Here is a 13,836-nt window from a genome sequence, read left to right as displayed (position 1 = left end):
TCTGAATACTTATTTCTTCTAAGAAAATTCTACAGCATCCACAAAAATATCCACTGTAAATTTTTAGGAAATTACTAAGGAGCAACTCAGTGATGCTCAGGAACAGTATTGTAACATTTTATTTTTCAGCAACATAGGGTAGTATCATGATCTATGCAAAGTTCACATGGCAGCTTATTCACTACCTGTGAGCTATGTACCCTTCAGGTACAACTACATTTCATCTGCACCTACAAGAAAGTCCATGAGTCCAGTCATTTTCAGGCTACAGATACATGTTTGAGGGATGACAATAACAGGCATCTTTTCCATCATTAGGCACATAAGCAAATGCGTAGCTCTCAGAAACCCCAGCCGTGGATAGCAGTGCTCCTGCATGCGGCTTGTGAATACAGGGATCATTCAAAAGCTCCATCCTGTGTAAGGGTGTGCAAAGAACCAGCTCTCAAACCTGGTTTTTGAAAGTAAGCCTGTGGCATACCTCTTCTATAATAACAAGGACATTGTAAGAAAGTATTTGCCATCTCTGATCAGCACGTGCAGAGATGATCAATCATCAGTCTGCCTAGCAACTTAGTATTATCTGCATGATTCAATCTGAAGTACAGATCTAGAGAACCAAAATCTAACTGCAGTTCTTACTATCTGAATAAGACTGTAGAAAATATCAGTACAAAACCACACAAGTTACAAACTGGCAATATTAATCTAAGCAAAGACAACACTCCCAGACTAAGACTCTACTAATAATTGCTAACTCTTTGAAAATATTTTTTTTTTTTTCCTGGAAGATTTAGGCATTATTATTTTAAGAAAAAAAAAAACAACCAAAAAAAAAAAACAACCAAAGCAAAACAAAACAAAGCAGCATGGAATAAGTGGTGATTTTATTTAACATAGCTTTTCAGTGCATTCTAGGCTATACTGCACTAGGACTGTAGGAACAAATCCAAATTAAAAAAAAAAAGAAAAAAAGAAAAAAAGGAAAAAAAAACTTATCCTGGAGAAAAAAAAAAAGCCTATACTCAAAGGAACATCTGAATAAAATTGAGACATCTGCAGTAAAGTTTTACCTTCTCCCTAGAATGTTTGAGATGAACTCAGTGTAACACTGTCTTCCAAGAAAAGACACAGTGATCAATGTGAGAGCACATCAGGCTCCCTTGGACAGGCCAATCAATGCAAGAAAGAACCTTGCCCAGGGCCTTATGCAAATAGGAGCACGTCCTGCAACCCAGGGAGGGAACATGCGCAATAGATCAATGGAATCTGAAAAACCTTACAGCTATATCAGCCTCAGACAGTAAATATATAATGATGAATCCCTCACGTTCACGGTGAACTCTTAAACTAGGTTATTTTCAACAGCTGGTTTAAAAAGCTGCTGGGGCTGTGCACAGTAGCAGCAAAGAAGTAAAATAAGATTATCTATCTGGGGTTAATTTGCCCAGGTTTTTTAAGACTGAGGAAATAGAATCTACACACCTTGACAAAATGCTGGAAGTTACGTGCCAGCCTTTGGTGCAGTGGGTGTGGCTGGGGATTTGTGTTGTTATTCTGATATTTTGATTTTTTCTAAAACCCACTGAGCAAAGTACTCATGATGTATAAAAAGGCTTATAGCTACAAGAGTACAATACCAGAGCTAACATCACAGTCATCACCCTGCTGACTGACATTTACTCTTTCAAAGAATACTGCGATTATTATTATTTTTCCATCCTCAACTATGTAAGACTGTATTTTAAAGGAACTGGAGAGAACACTAAGGCTTTTATGCAAAGCAGCTGACAGATACAACACATACTTCAAAAGCCCTTGAAAACTAAATTAAAAGTTGGTAAGGTACACAAAGCAATATTCATGACCACAGGAATGTACAGGTTCACCAGCTATTTGCTGTAGTAGGTGGTGACTTGGTACATCAAAAATACTAAAATAATCAGTTTTCCTATGGAGATCTGCAAAGAATGGTTTCTTAAACGTTATTCATCATTTTTTCCTGGGAAAGGGAGTGGGGAGAGACGGGAGCATGATGAAGGAACAGGCAAAGATACCTACAAAAAATTTTTGCCTTGAAATCTCTGCTTTTAAAGATCATTAACTGCTCCAAGCTTCACAGCACATGGGTACAAGGCTCCTGTCAAATAGCTTCTGCCACCCTACAATAAAATATAATCTAGGTATTGACAAGCAAATAAGATGGCTTGGCTTAATCAAGCAGAAACCTTACACACTTTGTGTCCTGATGTGGCACAGGTGGGATTTACTGTTACACTTAGTTAGCCTTGGAAAATGGAAAAAAGAAAAAAAAGAAAAAATTAACTATTTAAACTATTTATTTTTCTTGTATTTGTGAGGAAAATTTACTCTTATGTTTTGATTCTACATGTTCAGGTCTCAGTTTAATTCTGTGGTATTAGAAGCACAATTTTCTCAATAAATATATGAGCAAAATCTACTTACATATTTTTAGTTGATATCATATTCAAGTAAAGCCCTTAAATAGGATTATTTTAACATTTAAACACTGGTTCTCATGCTATTATTAATATTAAAATACTTCACTAATATACCGAAAAAGCTACATAACACATCTTCACTAGATTAAAGACAGGAAAGTTCTAGGATAAAATGCAAATTCCAGCTGCTTCTTACAGTGCCACAGTGTGAGAGTTCCCTTCACCAGAAGTATGTTTGGATTGCTTTCACTCCGTGTGGATTTGCAATGCCTAATATATTATTAACTTGCAATTCCCTTGGTTGATCCACTAAACCGGGTCTTAAAGTCTTACAAAATCTCTACTGTTTCACACAAAAGCCATACGTATACTTTTCACCATAATTAACATTTAAACTAACAGTAATACAATACACTTGTCTAGTCTAATTGGCGTAAGATCTGTCACAGAAATGGGAAAATACAAAATAGCAGTAAGACAATTTCCTTTTTGATTTTCTTTTCATTTTTAAAAAATGGAGTATTTAAAACAGTCTAATATTTCAGATAAAATCTGAATTTTAGGAAGCCAATAAAGAGTTGAGCTAAGATCTTTTACATCAGAGAACTGGAGATAAGGCACACCTACTACAGTTGATGGATTTCCAAGTCTGAAAGATCATGATGAGCATAAGATGATTCAGACAGAAAACACTTCTGTAGAGGTGCACACCTAGAGATTACAGTTTGTAGCTCTAGGAAGCTGGGGCCACCAAAGAGAATTTAATGGCCAGGCAAGTAACTCTGATGAGATTCTCTCTAATGAGTATGTGTTCCCCTGGGTGTAGGGAGTTAACTACTTGCATCAACAATGTACTACACACTTTGGTTTCACACAGACATCATCATGTTAGCCTTGATAGGCTCAAGTGCTGACAAATGAAAGGATGAACCACATATTCTTTCAATAAGGTTCTGTGCTTTCGCTTTTTTTAAAAAAAAAATAAAATTTGAAATGAAAAGTAAACTATTAAGTGAGCTGTTTCACAGAATTTAAAATGGATAAGACAGAGGAGGAAAGGATACTAATACAAAGGAATTTATAAAGCCAGAAGGAAGTTTCTAGTCAAATATAAGCATAGACGCCTAATACAGTTTTATTTAACATCCTGGACCTGAGCAAGGCCTTTGACATGGTCCCCCACCACATCCTCATCTCCAAATTGGAGGGAAGTGGATTTGATGGGTGGACGACCCGATGGATAAGCAATTGGTTGAAAGGCCGCAGACAGAGGGTGGTGGTCAATGGCTCTATGTCCAGGTGGAGGCCGGTAACAAGTGGTGTCCCCCAAGGGTCTGTCTTGGGACCGGTGCTCTTTAACATCTTTATCAATGACATCGATGAGGGAATTGAGTGCACCCTCAGCAAGTTTGCTGACGACACCAAGCTGAGTGGTGCGGTTGATACGGTGGAAGGAAGGGATGCCATTCAGAGGGACCTCGACAGGCTGGAGGGCTGGGCTCGGGTGAACCTGATGAGGTTCAACACGGCAAAGTGCAAGGTTTTGCATTTGGGCCGGAAGAACCCCAGGCACCTGTACAGGCTGGGAGGAGTGGTCCTTGAGAGCAGCTCGGCAGAGAAGGACCTGGGGTCCTGATGGACGAGAGACTGAATATGAGCCAGCAGTGCGCTCTGGCAGCTCGAAAGGCAAATGGGATCCTGGGCTCCATCAGGAGAGGGGTGGCCAGCAGGGACAGGGAGGTGATTGTCCCTCTCTACTCGGCTCTTGTGAGGCCCCACCTGGAGTACTGTGTCCAGGTGTGGAGCCCTCAGTACAAGAAAGACATTGAGATTTTGGAAAGGGTCCAGAGGAGGGCGACTAAGATGATCAGGGGGCTGGAGCACCTCCCCTATGAGGACAGGCTGAGGGAGTTGGGCTTGTTCAGCCTGGAGAAGAGAAGGCTGCGGGGTGACCTCATTGCAGCCTATCAATACCTGAAGGGAACCTACACCCAGGAGGGGAGTAAACTCTTCAAAAGGGCCGACAACAGCAGGACTAGGGGAAATGGTTTTAAGTTGAAGGAGGGAAGATTTAGGTTGGATGTTAGGGGGAAGTTCTTTACTAGGAGAGTGGTTAGGCCCTGGAACGGGCTGCCCAGGGAGGTTGTGGATGCCCCGTCCTTGGACGTGTTTAAGGCCAGGTTGGACGGGGTCCTGGGCAACCTGATCTGAATGTGTATGTTTGGTGGCCCTGCTAGGCAGGGGGGTTGGAACTACATGATCCTTGGGGTCCCTTCCAACCCGGGTGATTCTGTGTGTGTGTGTGTGATTCTGTGTGATCCTCATTAATGATATGGGATTAATGAAATTTGCAGGTGACACTAAAGTGGGAGAAATTGCCAAGAGAAGCAAGGCATGAAAGAAATATAAAAACAAGCTTCCAAGATTCATGGACTTGTAGCATAAAAGGGATCATTATGACAGTCTAGTTTGTCATCCTGTGTACCAAAGGTAGATGAATTTAATTTGGAAGAATGAGATATAATATTCTTGGAAAAAAAGGTCATCTACTTGATTCCATATCTACTTGATATGACTGGGGAAAGGGAAAAAGAGAACGCTAAAATACTATGAGGGAACTCTGAATGTTAGTGGGTGCCATATTCAAAGCAACTTCGCAAAAAAAATCTAACACTGCGTTGGCTGCGTTGACCAAAATGTTGCGCAGAACAGTGCTGAAGTTAGCCTTCAGCTGGCTGTAAAAACTACACTTACAATATAGGGCTCAATTCTCAGCAACCTGCAAGAGAAATGTTGACAAATAATATTTGAAAATATTCAGAAAGGAATGCAAGAAAAATAAAAAGAAAAAAGGAAGACCTAGTTTTATGTAAATTACTGGGCAACTACAGATACAAGGGGATGGAAGTACGAGAACAATTGAGAAAGATCAGAAAGCTCTTCATGCCAGAATCTAAAAATAACAGCTCACTGTATAGTGTACTGAATGTAAGATAATGCAGAGAAATTGAGAAAATATGTAACTACTGAGATCACGTGTCTCTAAAAACATCACTGTAGGAAAATGCAGAAAGTGTTTTGCCCTTGTCCTACAACAATGAACATATATTTCCAAATAAACTGACTTCCAACTAACTCTAACTTTTACCCTTCTCCTGTTCTTCATTCATTTTATAATTAGCCTTCCAACTCTGGTGTCAAACTAGAAAATTAATATGAAATGACCAATGAGATGTAAAGTAATGATGGGTGGTGCAGGCAATTAGCATTCAGTGTATCGTTCTGGGCCATGAAACACTGCCCTTCTCCTTTTGGAAGAAGCAGGGATGGGCCACATATACTCCTAGCCCGCAGACCATGGACTGAGCTGAGTGAAGCATGAGATATTAAATTAGCAAATGATTAAGATGAAGCAAAAAGTAATGAGGCTGAGAAAGTTATCCAGAGCAAAGTAACGAGTAGGGAAGAATATTCATAATTTGAGTCCTGCTCTCAAAGAGGCAGCACAACAAGCTCTTATGAGAGATGTGATTTTATTTTAGTGATCCTCTCCTGACATCCCATAGTAAGGCTGAGAGGGATGGCATTGAACTAAAAAGAAACTGGATGCCTACACAGCATCTAAAGCAAACAAAAAAAGTAAAAAGAAAATGCAGCTGTGGCTACTTGGTGATTGTTCATCATTCCTCTGCCTCTTCCTGCTAAGAGTCTCTAGGCTGCAAACTCTTCAGGATAAGGCACTAATATGTGACTGTCACCGCAGTGCAAATGGATAATAATACATGGTAGCATGGGAAATAATGATATCAGTGCATAGTTGTTGGCTTAATTACTTAGGCTGAAAGTGGAAAACTCAACAGTTGTCTAAAATGTTTATATGCCCTGTATTAGAGAGGGCAAAGAATATACACACATACATATGCTTCTGTGTATATATCAGCCAAACATGATAAGAAGTTGCAATCAACAGAGCAGGCAGTGACACTTATTAAGACACTTCAGTGCTTTCTGATACATCCATTTCGTTTGCTCACTACTGTAACCACTCACAACTGAATCTGCAATCCTTGTTGCTTTCTACTGAAAGCTGAAACTTACACATTTCAAAAAGCATTGGCAAAAACAAGTCCACTATGTCCAAAAACAAGTGAGGAGAAAAAAAATAAAGTTGTTTGCCAACACTGGCATTTAGGGGGGTTGATCTGGTTTTGGATCAAACTCAAGTGTTCTGTGAGTCTGAGGTGGGAAATTTGGCCATGGAGTAAGCCTGGAGCCAGAGAGGCACCATCTGTAGAAAAATTAATCCAAAGTGGGTCCAATTGTTTGCAGCTGTAAATAGCCACCTGCACACGCTTGCTTTCACAAGAACATAGACTCCTGGGTCAGATCAAGGCCTGACTGTCCCAGTCAATTACGCACATAATTCTTCTCACATGTGTGTCTAGCTGGGTAGGAATTTTGTCCCAGTCCTCTTGTTCCCAAATAGGCCTTCCTGATCTAATGGTGAAAGACCTAATTCTACCCTAAATTTATTCATGGCCACTTTTAATCCATTTGTTCCTGTGCCAACATTGTTCTTGGGCTTAAATGGCTCTATCTCCCTGCTGTTTACTCTCCTGATATATTTAAAGAGTGCTATCAATCCCTCTAAGGGTTCCTTTGCTGGGCTGAACAAGATGTGCTTTTTTAAAGTCTCATGTAGCAGAACACAGTGTAGGCACCTGAACCTAGTTTTTTTTTCAGAAGCTACCAAAGTTAATGTAAAAGCATTAGCAAATTACACAGTTCTTTTTCAGACCGATAAGCCTGGAGGGTGTGTGCATGGTTTCTACGACAATATTGATCCTGGTGCTCAGGGCAGGTAAGACATCCAAGTGGCACTGCATCACATCACACAATTGAGTTCTTCATCTTTTCTATTGAAATGGGTTCTCCATCGCTCTGAGCACCCTGACACTTTTTCTCTGTATCTCTTCCAGCTGGAATTAATCTTTCTCAGTGTGGTTAATCGGAATTGCCTCAAATTATCTGAGATAAATCTCACCAGCATGCTGGCCAGCATTAATATTTCTCTTCCCCTGATAGAAAGAGCGAACAAATCACATTTGCCTCCTCTATTGCTTTAACAGGTCATTCACTTACAGCTATTGCTGATTAAGTCCAAGTGCTTCTCCATCTTTGCTGTTTTCTGTTGATGGAATCACAGTTTATATATGCATCCAGATGGCTAGCTGTTACATGTATCCTGAAGTTTGCATTATTTCATTTAATTTCTCTTACTATAGAAATTCTAATCCTGAGTATTAATGGTAACTTCACTACTTTATGTCATGGGCCAGTTTCGTTATTGCACACTTAGTTTTTGTGACAATCAGCAACACAAATCCAAAAACCAATCCCACCAAACCTGCTAGCAACCTTATCCTTGCTCAGCTTTTTTTTACAGAATTCAGTGCTTTTTCTTCATTAGGCCTCACCATTCACCATCATTTCTTGCTTGTCCCTTTTCAGATGAACAAACACTTGTCTATTAACAAAATATAGCTAAAACAAGTAAATGTTTCCTCCAATATGGATCTTGGTCTCCACATTTGCTTCTCGGCTCCTCTTCTCTCCCATACTTACAGCCATTACATTTTATTATTACTGCCGCATATCAGCAGATCTATTTCAATTTAATAGGTCAGGAAGGGGTATTAAGAGTTGCATATAAATAGTATCCAATAAATGCTTATCAGTTCTTGACCCAAATAACTAAGTAAATAAGTAAATAAATGTGTATAAAAATAAATTAATAAGGATCTGAATAAACAAATGATTCCATTTCAAATTTCAGAAAATTAAATTAATGAAAAGCTAATGACACGTTCACAGCCAAGTCATTAAGCCTTTTGCTTGTGCCAGAACAGTGGTGCAGCTACAGAGACTCCCAGGTAGTCCAGCAGGTATCCATTTATCATCGCTATCATTACGACACCTATTATCTCCAGATAAGGTCAGGTCTCCTCACTGTACTCAGCACAATACAACAAAACACAGTGGCAGCTTATTGCAGGTCATTTCTCAAAATGATGAGACTAAAATTATTTTAAATTGACAAAATTGGCTGATTTTGATGGAATTAGCACTCTACAGTGGGTGCAGTAACTGAACAGTGTGTGTTTTAAGGGTACTCACTTTAACAAAGCTGCTCAAAAATACACCTTTGTGCAATCCAACATTTTGGCTGGCAAATGAATAGTTTCTCATTTACTCAAAGACAATGACTTTCCTTTTATTTAATAATATCACATTCGCTTTGTATTTTAAAGTGAATGATGGAAGTTGGGGATAACGGTGCCGATTTTCATAATTTCATCATGATTATCATGACATTTGACTCAAAGATATAATTTAACCACAATGACAGAGTTACTGCAGAACCAAAAAGGTACACTTCTGGATATCTAGGTGCTGAGTACACCCATAAAAAATCAAAGCCTAAGGTCTCAAGAATATACAAGGCAAAGAGGAGGAATATTCCACTTTTTTTTTTTTTTTAATTTAGGTTCCTTGATACTGACTACCTGACAACTTTGAGAGCTTAGATTTAACAGTACTCATGATTCTGAAATGAGTAGCTGTCATGAGCGTTTTCTATAATGACAAACACAGATAGTTTTAAATATCATACAGCATTCTAAGGCCCACCACTTCCTTCCACCTCTATTGGCACACAGGACTTAGAATTGTAGTTGGATGTGTGCTGGGTGGTCACAAGACTCAGGTAAGCACTGCTGCACAGTTTATCCTCCTTCTGTGAGGGTCTTTCAGGCAGGCAATGACAAGGGAAAACATTCTTTTTAAAGTGAAATAATTGTAAACCTGCAAAATTTGGCAGAAAAACTCACAGGAGGCGTTGTACCAGAAACTTATTTTCTGTAAACTAAATATAAAATTGACTCCATCAACTTGAAATTCTCAGTTTCTGTTAAATTTCAGAAAATTATTATAAGCCAGGAGTTGGGAAAGTTCCACGATTTACCATCAACTACAGCAATCTGCTTCTGAAAATAAATCCCTGACTACACTGGCTAGAGAAGTAAGAAGATGAGGTGTGCTCATGAATCATGTTTTGAGATTTTTAAAATCAGTAATTAGCGCAACACAGTGACCAACACAACTATTTTTAGTGCTGTGTATTTAAAAAGTAATTTACATTTAGATATTATTAGATGTGCATTTACTTTCAAACCAGAATTACACAAAGTTTTAATCACTAAATATAAAGATGCATTTTAGCATATGGTTTATAATTAGCATTTGTAATTCAAGCCATAAACAATATAACTAACTACATTTATTGGTGGAACTTTACTTCCCACACATGTTCAATCACTTTCAATTATTTCTCCAGCAGTCTACAACTCAGTACAGTACAGAAAATGTGTGCCTACACTGCAGTATCTGCATAACAGTTTCTGTACATTCACTTACGATGTCATAGATCTGTGCTGCTCTTCTTAACGTCTCGTGGCCACAAACATGAAAACAAAAAGTTGCAAATACCAAATGAAATATTAGATGTGGCATACATTTGAAAATTGTAGCCAAGTATTACTGGCTTATTTAATAAAGGAATTCCAAACCATAGCTTGACTTCTGTTGTAAGATCAAATTCAAAGCAAAGACCATTTGTTAGGTATAAACAAAAATGCTTCTCCTTTTTTACTGACTTCACCACTGCTGGTCAGTTGCTTTGTTGTGAGTTTGGTTTCTTTACCAAAATGAGTGGCAGGTACCTACATTCCAGCGCTGGATGTGGAGAACCAACGAGTAGAGGAGAGGTAGAGCTGAGCTGTTTTTTCTGTATCTTTTCCCTTAGAAACTGCACACAAAGGAGCACCTGGACTTTCTTCTGCCCTTAACAAGGCTGAAAGTTTTCCTGTGCTGCTTCTGAACAGCAGCTCTGCCTTGATTTGCCCACATCATGCTACTGAACTCCATCAGTAAGCCACTGCTTCATATCAGGTTTCTTCTTTGCTTAACTTGAATGTGTCAGTTCTGTATCAAGTGCCTTACACAATGAGGAAGTGATGAACTTAAGATCTCTGGTGGTTGAGACAATGTTAAATAACTGGGATAGATCTAGCAGCACCAAACATGCAAAATCAGTTTAAAAGATTCATTGAAAACTCAATGAATCGATGAATCAAAACTTTTCTGTCTTTTTGGCTTTTTTTTTTTTTTTTTCTTCCTGAAGACGCAATCAAACGCACCGGGCCCAGGCATAAACCTCTGCTCCAAATTAAAGCCATGTGCCTCACAAGACAATCCTGTAAGAGGAGCAGGGTCAGGAGCAGCTGTGCAGAGGGTCTCTGTAACTTCTGTAACCTACACTGCTATAGATTGCTTGATCCAAAATGCTTGTATAGCAAGTGTAGGGGTGGTGTGGCTGCTATATGGTGCAGCTGCTATACTACCCCCATCATCTAGCCCCAACAAAGCATGAGAGAAAGTGAACAAAAACATATTTGTTCAGTGTACTGTACTGCTTCCCCAGTATACTTCAGTATACTTACTTGTCATCAGCTGCTCCATTCCTTCCTTCCTTCCTTCCTTCCTTCCTTCCTTCCTTCCTTCCTTCCTTCCTTCCTGCCTCCCTCCCTCCCTCCCTCCCTCCCTCTCTCTCTCTTTCTCTCTTTCTCTCTTTCTCTCTTTCTCTCTTTCTCTCTTTCTTTCTTTCTTTCTTTCTTTCTTTCTTTCTTTCTTTCTTTCTTTCTTTCTTTCTTTCTTTCTTTCTTTCTTTCTTTCTTTCTTTCTTTCTTTCTTTCTTTCTTTCTTTCTTTCTTTCTTTCTTTCTTTCTTTCTTTCTTTCTTTCTTTTGTAATTGCAAAAGCTCATATGGATATAAAGTTGAAGAGAAAGGAGAGCATAACAAAATAAAATCCCACAAACTAACACTGTGAAAAAATAGTTCAAGATTTTTTTCACTTATACCTCACCTCTGCTTAAGTGTATATATTATTTTATTAAACTCCTTTCAGTGGAAGACTGACTTCAAACTACTTCTACCAGAACCAGGTGTTAATATCCTTTGATTTTTTTTTTTTCTAAAACAATTGGGGTACATTAAATATACTTCTCAGGTCCAGTTTTGCATGACAGATATGTGATGTGCCAATGGTTATATATTATATTCTTCCTCTCAGGCATGTATCTCCTGCAGAGACAGCAGACTACAGAAGCTGACCCTTACTGAGACCATCTTGTCTCTCTGACAAAGATCCTTTTTAACTTCTTACTTACTGGTTACTTCCTGTGATGGATAAAAACTTTAGCTCAGCTTGTGATAATTTCACAGGCCCTGAGCACCCTGACCCTGGAAGCCCCAAGGTCAGAAGTCAAGTCTTGTTCTGAAACATCTGCGTGCTTCATATTAAAGTAGAACAAAAGTGAAGAAATATCCACCAGTGTGACAAGAGAAACAGGCAAAATGGGAATGACACGTTGGTCATCTGTTACCCATGCCACCTCAAGCCACTGACTGAAATGTGATGGAAAAACTCTGCCTGCTAGCTCTCCAAGCCTCCTTCAAATAAGTGCTTTGTTTGGGAAATGGTGAGAAGGGTCTCATTTTTTATTTCTGCCTTGTGTTAACTGTATGTATCTGTAGGTGTCCAGGCACCTACACAACATGGCTTCACAAAGTCTAAAAAAATTCTGCTAACATTTCATTTTCGAAAGATAAGGTACATCAGAATAACCTAGGTTGAAACACACGTCAGCTTAAAATCACAGCTTATGAAAGAGAAGATAGCAGAACAGATTCTTCCTGCTCTGCATGTGTCTGAGGAGCATCAACCATGCACAACACAGCCAGCTTAAAAAACTGTTGCCCGGAGTTATGGTCAGTGAAGGAGTTAATCATCTTTACTAATCTGGTCTCTTAAAATTTATTTTTGAGAGAACTTACTAACATGGTAATAAAATACCTGTGGATAATGATCAGCAGAGCTGTTCTCAAGTTTCAAATCTATACACATTATACTCTTTAGTTTTAAAAATATTTTTCAGGAAACACAGAAACAATCAAAGCGGCCTTAATTTCAACAAATGGAAAGAGTTAATAAAAATCTAAAATTCTTAAACTAACTGAAGTATTACCTATCTGCATTCTTACACACCTCCCTAGAAGCATTCAAGGCCACACTGGATGGGGCTTTGAGCAACCTGGTCTCATGGGAGGTGCCCCTGCCTATATAAAGGTTCCTTCCAACACAACCCATTCTATGATTCTCTGAATATTTTGTAGACAGAAGTTTTACATATATATCAGCTAATTTCTGTTTCTATAAAACTAACTTCTTGAGCGCAAAAACAGGGATTTTCTTTTTAAAGTTTTCTTCAGTAAAGCATCTCCTGATTACATCAGTATTTTACAATTTAATGACCACACCTACATTATTTTATACATGCATGATAAATTGACCAGGTGAATTCTTTCTGTTTTAGACAAGGTGAAGAACTTTGCCTTGTAGAGATTAGACCAAAAAAACTGACGAAAAAGATGGATCTTCAGCAGTCATAAAATCAAGGGTAGGAAAGCTTTAGACTGCCCAGAATTCTCCCCAGCTTAAGTCACAGCAGGGTTTATCCAGAGCTAACTAAACTGAAGAAAGTCTTTCCACCAGATTCTGAACTCATTTGTGGAAAAACTGCAAAATCATGTAAACCTCCAAATCTCTCCTCACATTCAGCTACATAGAAGAATGTGCATCTATTAATTATGACTTAGCATTAAATTGTTATTTATTCCCAGTCTTGACCTCCAGCCTCTCTAACCACAGACCAGAAACTTGCTGAGTCCTACCTTTACTACAGAATCTGAAAAAGAAGGATTCAGTGAGCTTTATTTTCCCACAGTTTTTCAGATTAGTGGATACATGGAACCTACTGTCTAACTCAGCAACAGAGGTCTATGCAGTGATCTTCCAGATTCAAAGAAAACCTTATAGACCTGTATGTGAACACTGGTCAAACTGTTCCTAAACTGCTGTTTGAAGAAGATAATAACAAAGAACTTTGAAAATCTGTGGAAGACCTCAGGAAAGAAGGCAATGAAAAAGGCATACTTACCAACTCTACAAATGCAAGTCCTCCATAACTGTGAGCAACAAAAAACACGTTCTCTGCTGCTGACTGGGAAATAAAATGGTCCCAAACATAAATTGCATGTTCTTCTGGAGATCCATTATCCTGCAGAAAAAAATCACATTTGCAACAATTACCTGTTAGCAACTGGCAATTCTGTCTAAAAGTAACATGTTCTCCCATACACTAAAATGTATTGTTAAAACAAAATTCAAGCTAATAATACTCTTGTGTCAAAAAT

At 38.7% G+C, this 13,836-nt stretch overlaps 1 protein-coding gene across 9 annotated transcripts in view; it reads right to left on the bottom strand.

Annotated features, from left to right (window-relative positions):
* The window catches only part of FAM172A (family with sequence similarity 172 member A), a 256,784-nt gene that overhangs the window by 84,997 nt on the left and 157,951 nt on the right, over positions 1-13,836 (bottom strand). For all 9 annotated transcript variants that reach the window (XM_048932063.1, XM_048932070.1, XM_048932061.1 and 6 more), the window contains one exon: positions 13,581-13,700. In XM_048932063.1, coding sequence (XP_048788020.1) covers positions 13,581-13,700 — 120 coding nt within the window. The remainder of the gene's footprint in view (positions 1-13,580; positions 13,701-13,836) is intronic.

Source organism: Lagopus muta, chromosome Z (assembly GCF_023343835.1).
Source record: "Lagopus muta isolate bLagMut1 chromosome Z, bLagMut1 primary, whole genome shotgun sequence".
Taxonomy (NCBI): domain Eukaryota; kingdom Metazoa; phylum Chordata; class Aves; order Galliformes; family Phasianidae; genus Lagopus; species Lagopus muta.
This window is presented reverse-complemented; position numbering and strand designations above follow the sequence as displayed.